Source organism: Mchenga conophoros, linkage group LG22 (assembly GCF_057382185.1).
Source record: "Mchenga conophoros isolate Kocher_MC1m ecotype Shallow Benthic linkage group LG22, M_conophoros_male_GT1.1, whole genome shotgun sequence".
NCBI classification, from domain to species: Eukaryota; Metazoa; Chordata; class Actinopteri; order Cichliformes; family Cichlidae; genus Mchenga; species Mchenga conophoros.
In genome coordinates, this window is record NC_140546.1 from 20,384,267 (window position 1) to 20,405,374 (window position 21,108).

The window sequence follows — 21,108 nt, forward strand, 5'->3', positions numbered from 1 at the left end:
TACCCATACTCCATACTGGTACTCAGGTTGCTGCACTCTACTTATAGTATTATTTCTTGTATTGTTTTATGACTTGTCATTCCTGTTTGTTAAAAAGCAAAAACAAAAAAACAAAACAAAAATAAAATTAAAAACCCCAACTATTCATTTATTACTTAAAATAAATAAATAAATAAATTCTGTTTCTTCATTATTTTGTTTCTTTTCACTCTGGGACCATGTGTACATAATTTCATTCCACCTCATGTTAACATGTGATGCGAAGGACAATAAAGCTCCTTGAAACACATGGATTAACTGATGATTCCTGAATGAATAATGATTATGGTTTTGACACATAATGTTTTAAACTGAAGTCCAAAGGTCACAGAGGTTATATTTATGCAACACACAGCATCATGCACAGTGAGACATAAGGGGAAAAATCAGCTTTGATATCATAACAGACAGGTAGCAGGGTTTTTTTGTCAAGTTGCTACAACTGTGCATGATTTATGAGGAAGTAGTTGCTGTGAAGTTCTCCAAGGTCTGGCCTTGCTTGGCCTGAAAGTTCCAACAAATACCTCACATGTGTGGGAGGCCGGTCACAAGCTGATGAAAACCCTCCCAATTTGCCTCAGACATGCTCTCCTTTCCTCTTTCCCACGCTTATATTCCTACCACACTGAGAAATATCTCATTTTCAATATAAACAAAAGCACAGGGGGACAAGTGGATAAACCTGAATGTATTAAGCACAGTTGTCAAGGTCATGTTCATCTTCTTAAAGATTGCACAAGAAAGAAATTCAACCTTCAGGTTAATTCCCCATTCTGGGTCATCATCTACAGCGTTAGCTTTACTGTTACTGTAGCAGAGAGAAAATGCTGTTTCAGAATGGTCTCAAAGTGCTTTGATGCGCTCTACTCTGCAGACACAGCTAAACACATTTATGCTTTTCTGCCCTCCAACGATGCTGCTAAAAAATTTAAATATAAATATAAAGGGAACATTTACATTGCACATCAGAACCAAAATCATAACCCATATGAAGTTTTTTAAATATTTATTTTTTTAAACAGTGTATGTTCCCCTAACGTTTCCAACCTGTCATTTGGTGTAAAGTTTTAATATCTGGCGTTTGCACATTTTCCAGGAAAACACGGCGTCTTTTCACAAGTCCCTACACAGTTTAAACGATCTATGTCAACGTCTGTGGGTACACATAACATCACCAGTCAAAAACCTGCCTGCTCTACCTCAGATACAGAATGCGTACTTCCTGACATACTCATTAGGCGCAAACGCTGTTAATATAGAGACAGAACAAAATAACACTGCGGTGTTCTTTCATAATCAGCAGGGCAATAGAGCAAAGGGAGCAACAGCTTTGTTACAAGATCGGTACACTGTGGTTACAATGGCATCAGTTTCCTGTTCTGAGGCGACAGGCATACATCCAGTGAGAGCTTCTGCAGCGCATCGGTTTCAAATCTTCAGTGTGCCTTCAGAGATGCTCTTCTGCATACCTTATGCAAGTTACTGTTTGCATCCACTTCTGACCTTTATGTCCCAACAAGGAGTTTTCTCCCAGAGATCTGCCACCTTCCCCCCCCCCCCCCCCTATTTTTGGACCCTTGACCTATAGATGGCTGTGAAGAAACCAACAATAGTTGTGTCCTTCCATTAATCTGGGTCCTCATCTGTTACCTGGCAACTTGTTAATTCATTATTTCAGTGTAAATAAAATGTTGCTCTTCTATATGAGATTAATATATAGATATATTTTTTATGCCTGCAGTTGTAACCATTCATAAGTTCTGTTCAATTTTATTTATATCCACCAAATCACAAGAGTTACCTCAAGGCTTATATTGTAAAGACCCTACAATAACACTGGGAAAATATCTCAAATGGCCCCCTATGAGCAATTGCTATGGCAAAAGCAGGAAGGACAACCTCCCTCTCAACAGGAGGAAACCTTTGGCAGACCCAGGTTCAGGAAGGGAGACTGGACAAAGACACACCGTGGAGAAGATAGGTTAATAACAACTAATGAGTAAATGCAGTGTTTTTAAAAAGTGAGTGAAGAAGAAACCTTGCAATCTGGGAGACATGCAGATAAGCAGGCTAGACCTAGTGCAGCATGACTGGGAGGATTCACAGTCATCTGATCCAGGACTCACTATAAACTCCATAAAAAAATAAATAAAAAAAAGGCAAGTTTCAAGCTTAATATTAAAATAGAGAATTGTCTCTCTCCCTTCCCCTTAAAGTTTGTGCCCAATCATACACAGATCTCCCTTTAGTGTAAAGGCAAGCACACAGCAAAACACTTCATCTCAGACCCCATAAAAATACTTTTGTTTAAGAGGAAGTTTACCTCCCTTTTATTCATCAGACAAACAAAATCTATTATTAACTGGTCAAAAATCAAACATCAAGTTTCTTTTTGTTTTTTTAAATCAAAAATCAGCCAACAAAACAAAAACCCACAAATATATATAAAACTGCTATTATCAGATTAAAAACAAGCTACAAATAAATGAGATTTCGTCACACTCTTCATACTGAATATAAACAGTTTTAAACATAACTTTTTGCTACTTGCACAGAAAATCTGTGCGCTTTACTCAAAATGAACCACAGGGCAAAAAAACAACACACAAAACAAAGAGTTTTAACAGGCTAAATCTAGCTTCTTAAATGTGATCAGAACATATGCTGTACAGGAGGGCAAGTGAAAACACAGAAATACTGAGAAAAAGGCAGTGAATGTGTCAATTTGCACCTCAGGCTTTCCAAATGCTAACGATAGCTAGTGCCCAACCATAAGATAATGAATTCTTTTCTTTTTTTTTCTTTTTTTTTAAAGGGGGAAAAAAGAAAGGATTAAACATGCATGTTAAACTATCCATTTAAACATTACTTTGAAAGAATAAAACTCACTAAATATGGCATGTTTTTTTTTTGTTTTTTTTTAATTCCCCCCCCCCTCCCAAAAAACAGTTTGAGAAAAATCAAATGCCAAAACGCACAACAGCAAATGTTTTTTTGTAGAAAAACCAAAAACCAGTCACTTATCTCCTCACTGATGGGTAGTAGTGCAACATATCCAAGCTCACCCATCCTGGAGTCACCGCAGATTGCCCAAATAACTGCAAACTTGAATGGCTGATGGCGAGCTGTGGATAAAAATTTCCCGGGTAGATTGCTGCTGCAGAGTATCCTTCACTTGGGTTTAAAGCTCCAGTATAAACTTGAGGGTTTTCTCCTGTTGTGTAACCTAATACGGCCTGAGGCGGTGCGTACCCTGGATGTGAACTTGCGACATAAGGCATTTGGCTGTGTGACTCGTATCCGGTTGAAGGCACCAAAAAGTCAGTGGGGTTGTCTCCAGAAATTGCAGGGAAACTGCCCTGATGGCTGCTGTTCACCTCGGTGTGGGGCTGTTCTGTATAATGTCCCATAAACCTTTGCGTCAGCCTCTCGGTTACAATGGTACTGATGGGCAACTGGTCAACTCCAGAGCTGTCAGCCTCTGAGTCAGCATGTGGCTGTGGGATCTGTCCTGGGTTATGGCTGGTGTCTGTATAGCAAACAGGGCTGAAATGTTCAAAGACTCTTTGATCAGCAATAGTTGGTGGATGCTGTGGGTCTTTGGGCTCAACAGTGGCGGTAGTAGCCCTTGCACCAGATGCAGCTTCAACCTTAAAAGGATTTCCAGTCATCAAATGGTCCAGGGAAGATGAAGTGTCTTCTGAGCTTCCACTCAGACTGAAGCGTTGGTTCTCACTGCCTGCATTAGCAGGGTTTCCTGTCAGAGGCATGCTTTTAAATGAGCCAGAGGAAGTTGGAGTTTTTGTCACTGTATGCAAATTCAACCTATTTTCCACACTTTCAGATGAACCGGCAGCACAGGAGTCCAAAGTATCAACAGTAACAGGAGCTTTCATTCTACATTCTCTCACCACAGCAATCAGGTGTCTAACCAATCTCCAGTCTACATCATTTATGCATGGCAAAGTATCAGCTGGCCTTTCCCTGGATGGGAGACACTGATCTCTGGGAGGCACTGACAGCGTTTGGCTGATAGTAGGATTAGCAGCCGAAGAGCATGCTGGTTCTGAGTGCGCCTCTTCCTGTTTCACATGCAAGCAGAGGGCAGGCTGCTGATAGTCAGAGACTGGTGGCGTGAGCTTTGGTTGCACAGGAGGCTTATAGCAGGTCTCTTCAGGGCTGAGACATGAGCCAGGATGGGGCAACAGTGAGGCAACAGGATCATCCTTCGAGCTGGAGCCGCTCACATTGAGAGGACTCTGGAGTCCTCTTTCTTTGAACCCATCCAAGTCACCAACCGTTTGAGTTGCCTCTAACTGAGGCTCCTGTGTGAGTTGAGCTGAAAAAAAGAAAAAAAAAAAAAAAAAGGACAGAATAGCACAACACAATTAGAGCCTGCAGAAATAAAAAAAAAAAATAATAAAAAAATTTCTTTCCACACTCTTTGAATAGTCTCCATCTCCAAACCCATGGAGAAGTTTCTTAATTTCAAAAACGTATATTACACATTAGTATAATGTAGATGCCACGCTGAATTTGGCTGATTTCATCATACACTCGCAAACACACGGTTAAACTGTCACTGTTCATGCAGTTCACAGCACAGGTGAGGTTGGTAAACCAATCAGATTACAGCACTAATATACTAATACTAAATATATACATATACGGTATGTCTGCCAGTGGCGTAGAACGCAAAATGGAAACATGCAGAGCCAGGTTAGCAAGCTTCACCTCACTTTTATTTTGAGCCTCCTCTCCCCTCCTGTCCAAAGCAATCTAACAGTGTGAAGCTTAATGCAAGAGAAAGCCAAATGCAGAGTTAGCTCACCTGACTCAAACCATTACACTTCAAATTACTGCAATAGGTGAAGCACAAAAACAACATTGCAGGCTTTGTTGTCAATAGTTGCTTGTATTGCTCTAACTCAAATTAAAACTAGTTACTCAATAGAGGATAAGTTGTTGTCCCATCAACCACTTTAAATAGCACAAAAATCTAATTTATATTGGCACGTTCAAATTTAAAACTCAGAACAGAAATATACAAGAAATTCATACATGGTTCTGCGTTGAGCTCAAGTCAAATTTTATGTAGTTGGGAACAATATTATTATTTACAACTACCATTGAATTTGTAAGCTTGTTCACATACAGAGAAATACCAGTAAATATTAGCTAATATTGAGGGCAGTTTCATTTTATGGAGAGACAGCATATCAACCAAAAAAAACAATAAAAACACCTTAAATAAAAGTTACATATTGATGTGTGTGCTATTGAGTGAAACAGGCATTTGATCACCACACAAACAAATGACTTAGTAGTAGAAACCCTTGTTGAATAAGAGTGGTAAGACGTTTCTTGTAGTTGGCCCCCAGGTCAGAAATCTCCAGAGTGAGTTTGGACCACCACTCTTTACAGAAACTAAAACAATAAAGTTGAAATAAAGCTTTTGAGTTGCCAAGCAGGAGCCAAGAAACAAAACTTCACTTCACCTCCCTTTTATTTTATTATTAGTATTTTTTATTTTTTATAAAATAGGATTGAGATCTGAGGTCTAGGCAGTACACAGGCCTGACTATTGGCCCCTCAACGCAGTGAGGTCATCCTGTACCCAGGAACTGGCCCAAAACAATCTTTTCTACCTCCAGTTTGACAATGAGGATGGTGTTCATATATTTCTCTTCCTCCAAACACAGCAGGTCGAGTTACCAAAGAGTGCAATTTTGATTTCCATCTGTCCACAGCACTTTCTTCCAAGTCTTCTCTGATGTTCACTGCCAAACTTAAGATGGGCCTGCACATGCATCTTCCTGAGCAAGGAGATCTTTGTCAGTCTATCACAGAATAGCGTGCTACACTGTGATGTTCTTGGCAACAACCTCCTAGTGTTTACTTTTGGGCCGATCCACCACCTCTCTCATGATCATCCTCACCCCACAAGGCAAGATCTTGAATGGAGCTCCAGACTGAGGGTGACTGAAGGTCATTTTATATTTCTTCAAATACTTATTTCACTCAATGACGTGCAAATCAACTGCAACTTTTATGTCATATAATTTTTTGGAAAGTTTGGTTGACATTCAGTCTCTCACCATCAATAAAAAACTTACATAAAAATTAGAGAAGTAAAAAACTCAGCTGGGCATCAAATAATTAATTCCCCCTGAGCCTATGGAAGAAGTTCAGTTTTGGAAAAGCGACCCCTCTCACCATTGTCACTTCTCTGGTATCGCTCAGCTCTATGAGCTGATTGCATTTCTGTGGAAAAAGACTCATTTGGAACTGGCCGCTCATCAGACCGCTGACCTGTGCAACAGAAAGCAGAGGTCACACTTCATACTCCTCCTCCAGTTAACATAAAGAAGATGAAACATCGATTTAGCCGTTTGGACTCACTGTTGTGCTGTGGTACCAAGACCCTGCGTTCATCGTTGTCCTGCGCCAGGCCCAGTTTACTTGATTTGTCCGTATGCATATTTTGCAAAATTTTTATACCTGAAGAACAAACACAGTTACTGTGTATTCACTTCACCTAAACTGTGTGGACAGTTATAACTTGATCTTATTGTTACCTTCACTGAATGGAGCTGTCTGAACACGTTCATGCAACTCCTTTCTCAGCGTAGTAACCTGTGTACAAAAAGGGGGAAAATATTATTACTATTGTCACTGATGTCAAAGCAGATGAATCGAGCCAATCTTTATAGTATATGGTCTTAACAGTCTACCTTTGGACTTTCATCTTGCTCCCGCTCTGAGAGCTTCCAGGAAACTTTCTTTAAGAGTTCCAGTTTCTTGTCTAAAGGCAGGTCTTCATCCCAGAACTTGTGGAGAAACTGAGGGTATACTTTCCGCTGAAAGACATATTTTAAAATTGTAGGAACATATACTGATCACTTATTATTCAAACATTTGAAAAACCATTATTAGGACAATACACACCATGTATTCGAGCTGGTGCTCAGAGCTGACCATGTGCTGACAGATGTCGCGGTGAGAGAGCGCCTTCTCGCAGCACGTGCATAAGAAAAGGGTTTCCAAAGCAATCCCGCGGCACTCCCACACATAACCCTTACCTGATGGAGAAACACCAGGGGGCACAAAGAGTGAGATAAAGTAATGAGAGTGGAAAGGAGTTTCAGTGTAGGATGGAGACACCTACCAACAATTGGTTCAGCATCCAGTCCCTTTGTATTCAAGAAGATGGACAAATTGCTGTCAGAAGTAGAGCGCTGATTTCTTCCCTCTGTGGTAGCACAGACACAATACAGAGTTTTTACTTTCAATCATAAAATGAAACAACACCATCAACACCACCGTCACCAACCTGTTGGAGTTCTTAAGAATGCCTGTGATGCACTGTGCTCTTCTGATACTGGATTGCCTCTAGACACGTGGTCCATCTTCTGCCTTGGTCTCAGCTGGTTCTGCCCTTCTGGATGAGCTGAAGCAGCTACAGGGAGTGGCTCTGAGCAGCTGAATTTGACAGTCAAAGGTTTTTGTGCGCATGCTGGCAATGTCCAGTTGTCCTGAAATTCTTCACTCTTCGGCTGCTTTGGTCTGTGGTCTCTAGCGCCGCCACGAAGCTCTGCCAAAACAAAGTTTCTACATTATGACTAATGCTAAAATGAGTTAAAGCAAGAAGAGAACCTATAAAATGTTACAGAAGCAGAATATGTAAAAATGCTCTATATTTACCAGGACACTGCATTTCAGACATGACTTCAGTGCAAGTCTGAATCTCTACATCTTCCTCTAAATCCTCAATTTCTAAATTATGTAGAAGAGATCTATTACTTCAACTTTAAACATTTATTTTATGTGTGATTCTATATAAAATTTTTTTTAAAAAGCCAGTGACAAGCATGGATGCATTACCTGCAGTTTCCTCGTCTTCAAGCTCGTCCAGAATCATGTCATCAGATTGTATGTCTTCACCTTCCGAGCTGTGTCCGATTGGCTTCGATGCAGCCAGGTCTGCCTCCACTTTTGAGTTCGAGCTCATTTCTGAGTTAACAGAAACAAATAGAAAAATCATATTCAAAACCTTAAAGATATATTCATTTGCATTTGGGGTCTCACCTTCTTTCTGGATCAACAGTGCCTGGTGCTGGTTTTTGTTCTCCACCGCTGGACATTCGTAAGTAGAAAGTTCTGACATTTTATTTATCCCTAAGAGACAATAAATGCATTTTTGAAATCAGCTGCTGGTATCCATAAACTAGGACCTGTTTGGAGCTGTCTTATTTACCATCATCTGAGCTTGAAACGTCGCATGGACTGGCAGAGGCAGAATCAGCTGGGGAGGTTGATGAGAGCCGCAAGCTTCTCTGATTCATTGACTTCACATATTTGACAGCTGAGAATCAAAAGATGGACAGGAAAAGAGTTCAAATCTGTGACTTCTTTGTCTATAAACTACACATACAGTACACTCATCAGATACATGGCTAATTAGTTACTGTACATCTTTCTGAGGCGGCTAAGATCTTTTAATGTCTGTTGTACAATGTGTCTTTTGTGGCCATCCTCTATGCGTTTACATGCTAGGACAGCAGGTTGACAGCTGCAGATGCCGACAGATTCAATAAACTGATCAGCAAAGGCAGTAACGTTTTGGGGAGTGAGCTGGACTCGAGGTGATGTCGGGGACCGGTTGTTGTCCAAGATAAGGACAATGCTTGACACCACCTTCCACTCACTCTATAACATGCTGGCCAGTCACAAGAACACATCTGGTGAGAGACTGATTACCCAACTGCACCACTGCATGACACAGCAAGTTACTCCTGCCTGTGGCCATCTCTCTGTACAACTCCATGTAAAGTGAAAGTACACACTACAATATCTATTTAGTAACTTTGTAATATAATGTATCATTTACCATTGTTATTGTGTTGAAGCAACTGGACACAGTTTCCCCAGGGATTAATAAAGTAGTTTGATTCTGATTGCCAACTGTGAATTCTTCATGGCACAAACTCAACTCAATTCAGATTCTCTGAATGTTTGCTTAGTCATTCTGACCAAGCAGTAAAGTCTCCCCCTCCCCCCCAGACAAGGTCTGGGCTGTGTGCCACGTTTACAGTCTCAAGCATTAAGAGACTGGGTTCTCCATTTTAGGAAAAAATGAATCAATCTTTCTTTACCTTCATCTTCTGGAAGATGAGCCAGCTTTTCATACACGTCCTTCTTCACTTTCAGAATCTAGCAGGATAAATATAAACAACTGTAATTGAAAGCTTTACCTTATGAGCTGTCACTTTAATGTTGTACTCTCATGTGTATTCGTTTTGCCACACATAATGTTAAAAATGCAAAAAAATCTGTTAATTGTGATTTAAATTGTCTGTTGGTAGACCTGTGGTTTGCGAGGTCCGAGACTCCTCTCAGCCTCGGTCAAGGGGATCGCTATCTCATTCAGTTTTCTCTCCATCTCTGATGGCTTTGCGGTCCAATCAGGATACTTCGTTTTCTAATCAGGGAAAAAAAAGAAAACAAACAAGATCCAATTAACATCTATATTACTGAACTGCTTCACAAGCTACACTGCATAGACGCTTAAAAGCACGCACCACATATTTTTTCCAGTGGTCTAAGCTGATCAGGTGATAGTCACTGGAACTGGTTAGCTTCACTGAACACAGCTTACAGTAGACTTGCTGCTTCTCCTCACACGATACCACAATCAGCTCATTTAAGCCTAAAAAGTAACAAAAACACAGGCTTCTGGTTAAAAATGAAATAGTGGAAAGAAATTCACTTTTTACAAACAGAAATAATAACTTTAATACTTGCCTACTTTAGGAAGGCCTTCACTTGGCTTTGTCTTATTACTCATGGAGGTTTGGGGTGGCTCTGTGGGTGGCTTCTTGTGTTCAGGCCTGACAGACGTGCCCGTGGCCTGATGAGGAGCGCCAGGTTTGTTACTTTTATGACAATGTGATGCATTTGGCCCCACTGAATTCTTCACATGTACGGTCTTTGCAGAAGTCTCCACACTCTCAGGTCTAACTGAGGTTCTGGGCTTTTTAGCCACAGGTGCCATTTGAGGGGTGGCTTTTGTTTTTAACTGATGAGATGGAAACTTTTCACTTCTGGAGGAAGGTGCAGTTTTGCAAGTAGCCTCTCGCACCACTGTGGATTCAGTCTGAGGAGGTATTCTGTTTGAAGAAGTAGCCGTCACTCTCGATGGAGCTCCGGTTCTGCACACTGCTGCAGATTCTGCAGTTGACTTTGTGTTTGGAGTAATACTGGCTTTGGAGGCGGTTTTTGTGCCACTTGCATTTGACACACACAGACTTACGTTTTCTCCACTTCTGGGAGTAACTGAACAAGTGACAGATTTGTTAGCTGGCTTGGGGGCTTTGTTACTCTTTGTGCCCTCTTCAGTTGATTGAGGGAGGACTTGAGTTATTCCAGTGCCTTTAAATAACGCAGACTCCTCTTGGTCGGCATCAGTCACCATGTTCACCACCTTCACAATGAAACAATGGCATTTAGTAGCAGTAGTTAAGTTTTTTTAAGCAGACACAAGCATGCAGTGTTCAGGTTGTGGATTTCGACCACGCACATCAATGCAGTAAGGTTTGGTACCAATGTTATCTGTTTGAATCTGTTCAAGTATCTCTGTTTAAAAAGTCAGTCTCTGATCCTATGTGTACCAGCTAGCAGGCAAACAGGGTTTGGATGGAGCCGGGAAGGAGAGCTCGGTCAGCTCTAACATGAATACATTTTCCTTCATCTCTTTAGTTTGTGCCTTTACTTCAGAATTTTCCATTATTGCAAATCTCACATGAATATCACGCATAAACTCTATTCATAATACACTTCACTTACCTTCACGCTGCCCTTTGTATTGTCATCATGTTGGTCGACTGAAGTGTCCACAGGTTTTACGCAGGTAGGAGCTGAGGATGAAGGGAATGTAGACCCAATGTCCTGCTGAGTTTGAAATGCCTTGACTGTCTCTATGGCTGTAATGACAGTGGGATAAAATGAGGAAATTCTGCACTTTGGTAGTTCTGTCTCTCCAAATTAGCTTCACTAAGGTGAAGTAACAACAAAACAACCCAAACACAGAAAGCAAGGTGCATCCTTACCCGACTGAAAGCTTTGTTTTGAGACCTTACTGTAAACTTCTTCATTTACATTAACATCCTGCAGTCAAAACAGAAATAAAATTAGTACCCCAAATGAAGATTTTAATTTTGGATATTAGTGTGAAAATATAATATATTTAAGGTTCAGACCAAACTTGAGCTTGTATATTTTTTTATGCTAATCGCAAGTAGCTTTTATTTTGGTTCCCCTTTCTCCAGTTCAAGTGAACACAATATTTTTAGCCTGTCAAACATATTCTTCCTTCCTCTTGAAGAGCTAAGCCACAATTAAAGTTAGAGAAACTTCAATTATTGCTCCCAACCATATGATCTCAGAAATTAGGCAGCATATCAGCTTCTTAGATCCTTCTGTTAAATCGAGTCTTAGAAACTTCGATGTCAAATATGACACCGAGTGCAATGCTCAAATATAACATATGAGCATTGCACTGAGATAAAAAAAGAAGCCCAACTTAAAACTGAACATGTACTCACCACCAGTGGCACCTTGTGATGGTCAAATCCAGTCAGATGGCTGACGATGTCCTTCTCTGAGACCTTCAAAGAGCAGGACTCGCAGAGGTAGACCGGCTCATGCTGAGGACAGCAGCATTTAAGCAGAGCGATAAAACCTGTGGGACACATTTGTTTACCACTAACACTGTGGAATTAAAAGAAAATATCTCATTGCTAACTTGGCTTGCATTAGTGCCACCTTATTAAAATTTTTATCAAGTGCGTAGTTGTAGTTATTTTATACACTTTGCAAATGCGCTCAGTCCTTTTGAAGGTCATAAGCTTTGTCTGGCGTGAATGTCCAGGTGATCTATTGTGTAAGGTGATCAGAGCACAAAAAGGCCAAGGCAAGCAAGCTTACAGACACAACTAACTGTAGATGAAGTTCTAGGTCAGAGGTGAGAGATACACTTTGCTTGTAACTGCATAGCAACAGTTGATGCAAGAGGTGTTAAAATAAGCATGAAATGAACAAGTCAACAGGAACCATCTGGAGGGGGAGACTTTTGAAACAAACAGCATGTTATATTCTTTGTTGACGCAAGAAGGGGCCGAACCCTGACATATTAAAACCATTTTGAAGAAGTGTGCTTTTTAGCAAAGATCTATGCTGATGTTACAGTATACATCTTCCCACACGTGTGCTTAATAAAATCATCGTTTGATTGAACTCATCGGAGCCAGTGTTGGTTTGTTCTTATTCCCAATATCAAAGAATCGGGACAATACCATCCATGTTTTCCCCTTCTTAGAATATTTTTAGATAAAAATACTTAGCTCTCCTTATAATCAAAAAACAAGTAAAGGCATAATTATTAAAATAAATAAAAATCTATTACACATTATTGAGAGCTAAGAGGATGTCAAGAGATTTTCTACATTATACAATATAGCCAAATCTCTATAATACAATATAATCAAGTGTGCCTTATATTTTGTGTGTTCATATATTTTCACATAACCAAGCTTATTGTTAAAGAGAACATAATGCATTCCTTACTTCAGTGTGTGATGTCAGATAAGCATGATATACTTCTGCATTGTTATTTTCAGTGTATGTGTGCAAGGTCAGATAAGCTGAGATAATGCCTGACCTCTCCCCTTTCTGTTAAAAGAGGAAGTACTATGTAACTTACTTTCACTATAAATAAAGCAACCGAGCCTGCACTCGGTGTGTGTGTCTTCTCAGAGGCATTCACCCGTGCGCACGTTTCTAATACTCTCTGAGTCGGTCTGCAGTGTCTTATTTCTCTTACTCTACCCCTCTACCCCTGACAGAGGAGAAAACCAACTCTCGACATATCAAAACAAAAACAGTAAGATGGTCAGTAAAACCTTCCAAACCTTTGTCAATTGCCGCTTTGCAGGCTTCATCTTCATTGTTCTCCTTCTTTATGCTAATATCAGACATTTTTGGGGCTTTGTCACACGAGTCTTCTCTGGAGGTCCGACGCTGTCTTTTAGGGCCCATTTCTCTCCCCACACACTCAGTAGGACACGAGTCCTCTTGCGATGTTTCAGACACACTGTGCTGTCTCTTTCTTTCCATTTCTTTGTAATTCTTCAGCTGTGCTGGGACATCTTTGCTACTTCTGCCATCTTCTATCCCAGAGTCTGCACCATTATCTTTGTTGGCATTGTGGCAGCTTTGCTTCGCCCCAGCTGATCCTTTTATTTTAGCCTCTTCTGGCTCCTGCTTTATCGCCCGACACACCTCACCTGGACTGTTCATCACTTCTGAAGCCGCTTCACTTTTCAACCCCGAGTCATTTTCACTTTGTGTCGGTGTGTCACGCTCTTTTTTGATTTCTTCTACACCGACTGTGTTGGTGCTGCCATTTTTCTGACAGACACCTCTCACGCGTTGCTCGTCTTTTACAGTTATCCTCGGAACTGAGACAAAAAAAAAAAAAAAGGATATACAAGTCAGTCTGAGTACAGTTGTCATATTAGGCATCCATTCTGTAAACAAAAAACAGCAAGTCAGCTTTCCAAATAAAGACAATGCAATGCCACCCTGGGAGCCACGCATGCACATTTTCTGCTTGGACAATACTGAACATCTATATGATTCTTAAAACATTTTAGTGTACTTACCCAGTTTTCTATGAAGTTTTATTTGGGGTTTAAGCTTTTTGTTCTCAGTTTTCCACTTTACACGTTCCAAGATTTTTGTTGCTGGAAAAGAACACATGAAAAGTGTCCAACCCAATGTATCTGCAGATGCCACTGAAAAAAAACATTAACTGCAACATAAATACTCACCTATAACGTAGGAGTATGGCTCCGTAATGGGACGCTGCAAATATATTACCTTCGAGAGAAGACCGATTCAAAAGCATAAGTGTGGAAAGAGCAAAAGTTTAAATTAAATCAACCATCTTTATCAACCTAGTAGAGAATACCTGTATGTGAGATTTATTGTGAATTGTTGCTGCCTGTTTTGCCAAGTCCAGTAATGTCTCTGCATCAGCGCTGGAATCCAGTGAGCCTGGGTGGAAACGGTCCTACGCACAGAGATGAACACAAGCTTTATTGACATGTCTTCAGTTCAGTTCTCTGGGATTTGTGGAGCAGGGAAATTATTTTACTGCTATTGTTAAATAATCATCATTATTACCATTGCATTAATAATATAATCTGGAGTTTATATTGCATTCAGGGGTTGAACAGTGTGTGTCTTTCAGAAAGGCTAAAAGTCACAGGCTGACAGGAAACAGGCTTGCAGAGAGTTTGCAGAAGCAGGAAGTTATTTTGAGCAGCAGGCTAAGACGAGGCTTTAACAATGTAACAGATAGCTTTAAGATGGCCTTAAGATGTTTATGATGATGTTAATTTTGCATTTCAGATGCAGTTATAACTATTGTGTACACAATGCATATCTGTGCTTATTTGAGTTGATGTTCAGGTTCTTTAAAGGTCTTAAGCTTCACTGACGTGACTGTTCAGGTGATACATGCTGAGGGAAAACTAGAACATAGAAGGAATTGCAATACATGCTTACAAAACACTTATATATCAGGTCATTTTATATTAAGGTTTTAAGTAGAGGTTCTTGGTTAAAACATTTATTTAGTAGAAGACATACATATAGTCTCAGTGAGCCTCTGGTCTGGTGAAAGGTCAGAAGTGCAACAGGTGAATTGAGAAAGAGCATTTGAGGACGAGACACAGACAGTTAGTAGGTGAAGAGGTGACACAAAGAGCATGTGAGGTCAACACACACACACACACACACACACACATGAGTTAGATTTATTTAGAGGAGAGATTAGTCATGTCTCGGCAAGAAAGAGGAACAATTCACTTTAAGACAAGAACGGAAAGTACCAGCCATGAAAATAGAAGATGATCTTCTGGGTTAAAAGTCATTGTGGTGTTGATCTGATCTATGTATAAAATGTATCTGTGACGCATGAAGGGGCGTCAGTAAATCAAACCCTGATGCTATAAAAAAATCTGTGTATGCTTTGAGGAAGTCGAAGACTACTTGCTGTCTGCGTACAGAGTTGTCTTCCCACATGTGTGTATTCATTAAAAATCATTGTTTGACCAAGACCTTCTGGACCAAGGGTGGTTTGTACTCTCCCTCCTCAATTTTGAACCTTAACAGATTCATTTCTCTACATTATTTGCATTTACTGGACACTTCAGACAGTAGGAATTAAACCTGATACAACATTTCCAACTTTCATCACTCAAGCTTCCTTTTTCCTGCAGTTGCTCATATGACTCCAAGCTGCAAGCTTTTACATAGTCTTCAGCTAACATTTGCTAATAAAAGTTTCTAAACTTTGTTACAAAGACTGATTCTTTAAGTGAAAGACTCAGCATTAGTCCTTTTTAGTTTTACTAAACAGTTACAGAAGGAGGAAGAAAAAAAAAAAAGCCCATTATAAACCATTTTATTTAAACATTTTGAAATAGTCTCAGATTTGATTTGAGAACAGAAATGCAGGAGGAAGAATACACTGCTTCTGGTACCTCCTGTCATCATTTTCTTCTAATTTACTGCAAATCATGAAAGTAAAAATAATTCATACTGGAAAAGTGAGAGTGCACTATAAAAAATGTATTTATCTCACAACACATAGGTGTAAGACGAATAGTGTGTAAGTGTATGTACCAATATCGTACCAAGAGTTCTCCACATACAGCTCTAACTGAAGTGAGAGATTGAGACCACATGCACCCTCAAGTTTCTCTGATAGCAGGCAGATGGGATAATTGGCTTGGGATACACAGTGCCAAGGGGCCTCGTAGGAGATAGAGCTGGAACCATATAGGGAGAGCTGGAAAGTACTAGAATTTCTGAATTCCTGGCAGGGTAATGCAGGGCAGACACTGTGCGATTTTTTTCAGTCGTGCGATTCAGCTCCTGCTCAAACTGTACGATTGACTTGCAGGGGTTAGAAGTTCGTATGTCACGATGCAGGGTCTCACACTATACGGCCCGATGCTCTGATGCGACCTGAGTGCTCAAACTGTGCATCCATAAACTGAAGGTTATAACAGAAATTCTGTCGCTTGCTCTCCCTCTGTCTTTCACTCACACACCACCACCATCAACTTTGCTAAATTGCTAATTTAAAACATTGATCAGGCAGCTGTGATTGAGCAGCATTGTAAATCCAACTATTTTCACGGTTGTTGTGGCCGTGATAATTTTTTGAGGCCACATCGAAAGGGCTCGGATGAGCTTTCCAAAGTTCTAAAAGTGCCTCCATCGGTTGTGTCCAGATCACACGCTGCACTGCCGTGCTACTCCGTCTTTTTCACCGACTTTTATATGTTTGCGCGTGAGCAGTGTGAGAAGCTGCAGTGACACCCTCACTACGTGACCTATGAACTTCTAACCCCTGCGAGTCAATCGTACAGTTTGAGCAGGAGCTCACGACGGTTGATGAACGGGAGCTGGTCGTGAGGTGTTAATCGCTTCTCGTTACCCCACGTATACTACAGGATGCACGATGAAGGCCAAAATCGGGCCGATCACCAAAACGGTCGCACAACTGAAAAATCGGCTCAAAATGGGCCAAAAATCGCACAGTGTCTGCCCAGCATTAGGGAGTCACTGATTCAGCGACCTTGGTAGAGCTTCAATAATTTGGAGGTGCTTTTTGTCTAGCCTTTTCAGTTTAGTGAACTTGTATTGAAAAAAGAAAAAAAAAAATCCCCTTTGCCATCCTGTGGGATTTTTTGCACCCTTTAAAATAAATTAGGGATAATTTTGACAAGTGTAGTTTAAACAAATTATCAGTTCTCTACCTCAAAGTTTGGGGTTTCCAAATCTCAAACTCTGCTGAGATTGACCATCAAAACATTTTTGGGATGACTTTAAAATAGTCCACATTTTAAAGCCATTTAAAACAAAAGCCCAAAAAAAGTGGGGCGGGTGGCGACCACCACCTGTTCTGAAGATTGACTTAGTAATGACATTTTATCAGCGGAAACAATGTTTACAAGTTAAAAAATAAATGTAATGCAGAATTAATTTTTTTAGAAAATATTAAAATTACTTTTACCCTAATTTTATTGAATTTACTGAAACCAGTAACTCGATACAGAGCTGTCCCATAATTACATAATCACGTTCTTTCCATCTGTTGAATTAATAACTACTGACTAGCTTAACAGGATAATGTTACTGTGGCTAATATGCCTGGTAGCTAACAAATTAAACTAAAGATTATTGTACACTCACCTGGAAAAGAAAAAAAAAACAACAAAAAAAAAAAAAACTGCTGCTGCTTGCACTTATTTAAATAAATTATCTGTTAGTGGTGTCTTTTTGGCAGTTGTTTAAGTGTTAAATAGAAATTAAATAGAAATAAAACCTAAAGTGATTAAATTAAGTTGACATGGAGTCAATACTTTCCCCCAGGGTCCTAAGTTCCTCCTGTTTAAATTTAGAGTTTACCAAAAATATACAAGTCACTCTTCCACGGTACACACTTTACTCCTTTGTATCCAATATCCAAATCAGTATCATGCATCGATGCATGCAGACATGGGTAAGTGGGCCTGCTGAAGTTCAGAGCATGTGAATGGAGAAGGAAAGTGATTAAAGTTGGTTACTGGTGCCACTGCCAGATGGGCTGTTCTGAGTATTTCAGAAACTGCTGATCTACTTGGGATTTTTGCAAAAAAAAGAGAACTTGGATATTCAAAATAAAAAGAAGATATTCACCAGGAATTTTGCCACATGTTCACGGCTGAATGCATGGTCGTAGCATTCGTGCTCTGACAGCCTCCTCTCACAGAGCAAACACAGAAAATGTGCTTCTGGGGAATTGGGTTCTTTGACATATAAATCATACATCACGATGAACTCGATGCCTGCAATGAAGAGATTAAAAGGAAGAATGAAAACAGCAGTTACAATCTGAGTAAAAATTTATTTCTATAGCACCTTTAGAGATAAACATCCCAAAGGGCTTCAGAACAAAATACCCAAGCACAAAAACAAAACATTAACCAAACCCAAGTCTCAAATTATTTTATTTTTTTAGCCGTTTCTGTTATAGTGCCAGCATGTTTGGGGGAGACAGACGCCATCAGATCCCCTCTTTAGGGCAAACACGTGTGCGGATCACTATGAATATAAGTATGGATGGGAGCGAGGAAATCTTTTGTTGCACTGTAGAATGGGAGATGTCAGCCTGTGTGTGAAATAAATATCTCAGACTTTCTTGGAATTACTCTCTTTATCATCTCCTTCCTCAACTCAACCAGCATCATTACAGTGGGATACAGAATTGGTGATATTCACTCTCTTCTGAGTCATAATAAGAATATTTTAATAGAGACCTTGACAGTCTTATTCTAGTAGTACTTACCAAGTAGAGGAAATGATTCATTTCCTTGGAGTTTGCTATATGTTTGACAAGGTGGAACTGCAGAGGCATAAACAAAAACAACCAAAAATCATTAAAGAAAAAAAAGTTTCAATTTAAAAAACAAAAATCAAAACCAACTTATCACTAACCTTCATTCTTCAAGACCTTGTGCTGTTGTTCAAGTCCCTCCAGTACTGCAGTCAAAACAAAATTTTTTAAATCTTGTTTTTTCGTTTTAATCCCCCCCCCTAATAGCAATGTTCACTACAGGGTGCATACAGAATTTTATCAAACACGTAAACATTTCTACATGTTCAAGTTTCAGATTCATCTTTAAAAAAAAAAAAAAAAATTTAAAAAAATGTATTAACATTTCCCTCATCAACAAGCACAGAATGTCTGGCAAATATAAAACAAAAATAAAAGTGTGCAGGCACAGCAGCAGGGTACACAAAAGCCCCCACTTGTTTGCTTCTAATAGACCAGCGGTCCCCAACCTTTTGCGCCACGGACCGGTTTGTGCCTGACGGACCGTCCTTTAAGGAGTCGTGGATAAATACAACAAAATAAAACTAGTACCGGTACCGAAAAAAGAAGACTTATTTATAACACACGTGAAAAGACCCAGGAAAACAGAGTTAACGAAATAACGCTAAGAAAACAAACAAAAAAAACGATAAAAACCCTGAAAACCATACATTTCACACCCCAGTCTCAACTCTCGCGGCCCGGTCCCAAATGACTCACGGACCGGCCCGGGGGTTGGGGACCGCTGTAATAGACACACCATGTGCACTATTTTTGATTTTAGAACGGACTGCTCAGCATCTCTGGTCTCTTCCTGTTATTCAATCACTATAGCCAAGTACAGCTTAGCAACTCAGTTAATATAAAAAAAAAAAAAAAAAAAAAAAAAAAAAGGGTATTGCTCAAAGTTACCACAGACCAAAAACAGGATGTTAACCATGAATCACTAGCAACAGTGCAATGTGAGCATGTAGTGGTTAGCACAGTCGCCTTATGCACGAAAGGTCACCCCAGGGTGAGACTGAGCAGAGATACAAACAAACCCAGCCTGTGTGGGCCATGAGCGCCAAGCTCAGATAAATGGGAGGGTTGTGTCAGGATGGGTACCCAGCATACCAAATCAAATATGGATCCACCCCACTCCCAGGGAGGAGCTAAAAGCACCTCTTTCTATAAGCATTGAATTGCATACTTATGTAGGAAGGACACTCGTACTCCACAACTGTTTGGTGTATTTTGCATGATTTACAAAATTTTAAACCCAATGTGAAATTTACATATTTATTCAGTACTTATTCACTTTATACTTGAGTAAAATTTATCTGGCAGCATCGATCTACCAAATGTGGCACACCTTTGTTCGGTTTGCCTGATTCTCTATGGCAAGTTTTTTTTGCTGAAGCATTTAACTGCTCAGGCTGAGATCCTGAGCAGAAAAGGTTTTCATTAAGAACTGCCAAAGCTATGCACATCTGTAGCAATCCTTGATGCACGTTTCCCACTTTGGCCAAATACTGTTTTTTTTTTTGCTTCTCATGCTCTGTGAAATATTCAGGTAGTTTGTGGCAAACTTTGAGTGGGCGCTTTGGCAAAAGTGGTCTTTTACCAAAAAAAAAAAAAAAAAAAAAAGTCTCTTACAGAAATGAACTCTTCCATGCCCACCCCAGTGTACAAATAAACACTCCTGCTTTGTCACCCCCATTATATTCAGGTCTTATTTGGCACAGTTTTCATCATGTTTTCAGTCATAAAATCTCCTTCTTGAGTCTTAGGTTAAAACACAAGTTTTGTAATCTCCGTATAAGGAGTTGTTTTTCAGAGCAGAGTACTTATTTTTGGTCAAGCCCAAATCATTTTTTCCCCCCCAGTTTGACAGATATGGTCTTGCTCAAATCATTTAGCTAACAAAGTTCTTCTTAACACATGGATCACACAACATCAGAATAAGTAATGAATAACTGAAAGAATGTGCAGCAGGCAGTCAGTTTGGCTGGACAGCCATGTCTTAAAAGACTTTTCATTGGTACTACTGCATTCTTCGGCACCTTCAAACCATATAAACGTTACTTTAGTCTTTTATCTCTAACTTGGATCTCGACAACGACGCCGTCTCATTTTTCAAGTCTGAGAACAAATGTTTTGGAAGTTTGGTTTTTACTTCGACATAACTGAGACCTCACATGAATACTTGTGCCTTTCCTAATTTAATTCCCACACCATTTTCTTGATGATTTTTCCTTTCACCTACTACACTAGCTAAACACATCCCTATGTACACATACAACTTCATACAGACATGAGCACACAGACACACAGCATAGGCACAGCCCTGAACACACACATACTGACGGCCATATAAAGAACTTCCAGCTTTGGGCACGTTTGCATGCTCAATATATGGTTCTGGTTCAGACCTATCTGTGAATAAATAATTAAAAAATATATATATATATTTAAGTCTTTTTCATTGTCTGGAGATGGATCTGCAAATTTTGATTTTGCACACTAGATGGTCTTCCTGACTGGGATGGACAAACCAAGGATCTTATGTGTTAACCACTACACTACAGGGAGTGCAG

At 39.9% G+C, this 21,108-nt stretch overlaps 1 protein-coding gene across 3 annotated transcripts in view; it reads right to left on the minus strand.

The window, feature by feature from the left end:
* Nucleotides 1-2,337: 2,337 nt before the first annotated feature.
* Nucleotides 2,338-21,108, minus strand: part of LOC146549373 (uncharacterized) — a 58,464-nt gene continuing 39,693 nt past the window's right edge. For 2 of the 3 annotated variants that reach the window (XM_085261511.1, XM_085261513.1), the window contains 26 exons: nucleotides 18,652-18,696; nucleotides 18,503-18,559; nucleotides 17,854-18,002; nucleotides 14,069-14,170; nucleotides 13,929-13,977; nucleotides 13,761-13,841; nucleotides 13,008-13,556; nucleotides 11,643-11,779; nucleotides 11,148-11,205; nucleotides 10,885-11,021; nucleotides 9,844-10,522; nucleotides 9,621-9,748; nucleotides 9,407-9,520; nucleotides 9,195-9,252; nucleotides 8,297-8,404; nucleotides 8,128-8,217; nucleotides 7,924-8,052; nucleotides 7,744-7,815; nucleotides 7,373-7,633; nucleotides 7,208-7,291; nucleotides 6,988-7,121; nucleotides 6,774-6,899; nucleotides 6,618-6,675; nucleotides 6,442-6,540; nucleotides 6,256-6,351; nucleotides 2,338-4,378 (listed from right to left, as the gene is read on the minus strand). In XM_085261511.1, coding sequence (XP_085117637.1) covers nucleotides 3,060-4,378; nucleotides 6,256-6,351; nucleotides 6,442-6,540; nucleotides 6,618-6,675; nucleotides 6,774-6,899; nucleotides 6,988-7,121; nucleotides 7,208-7,291; nucleotides 7,373-7,633; nucleotides 7,744-7,815; nucleotides 7,924-8,052; nucleotides 8,128-8,217; nucleotides 8,297-8,404; nucleotides 9,195-9,252; nucleotides 9,407-9,520; nucleotides 9,621-9,748; nucleotides 9,844-10,522; nucleotides 10,885-11,021; nucleotides 11,148-11,205; nucleotides 11,643-11,779; nucleotides 13,008-13,556; nucleotides 13,761-13,841; nucleotides 13,929-13,977; nucleotides 14,069-14,170; nucleotides 17,854-18,002; nucleotides 18,503-18,559; nucleotides 18,652-18,696 — 4,919 coding nt within the window. In that variant the 3' untranslated portion in view covers nucleotides 2,338-3,059. The remainder of the gene's footprint in view (nucleotides 4,379-6,255; nucleotides 6,352-6,441; nucleotides 6,541-6,617; nucleotides 6,676-6,773; nucleotides 6,900-6,987; nucleotides 7,122-7,207; nucleotides 7,292-7,372; nucleotides 7,634-7,743; nucleotides 7,816-7,923; nucleotides 8,053-8,127; nucleotides 8,218-8,296; nucleotides 8,405-9,194; nucleotides 9,253-9,406; nucleotides 9,521-9,620; nucleotides 9,749-9,843; nucleotides 10,523-10,884; nucleotides 11,022-11,147; nucleotides 11,206-11,642; nucleotides 11,780-13,007; nucleotides 13,557-13,760; nucleotides 13,842-13,928; nucleotides 13,978-14,068; nucleotides 14,171-17,853; nucleotides 18,003-18,502; nucleotides 18,560-18,651; nucleotides 18,697-21,108) is intronic. The other variant, XM_085261512.1, reaches the window with a different exon arrangement.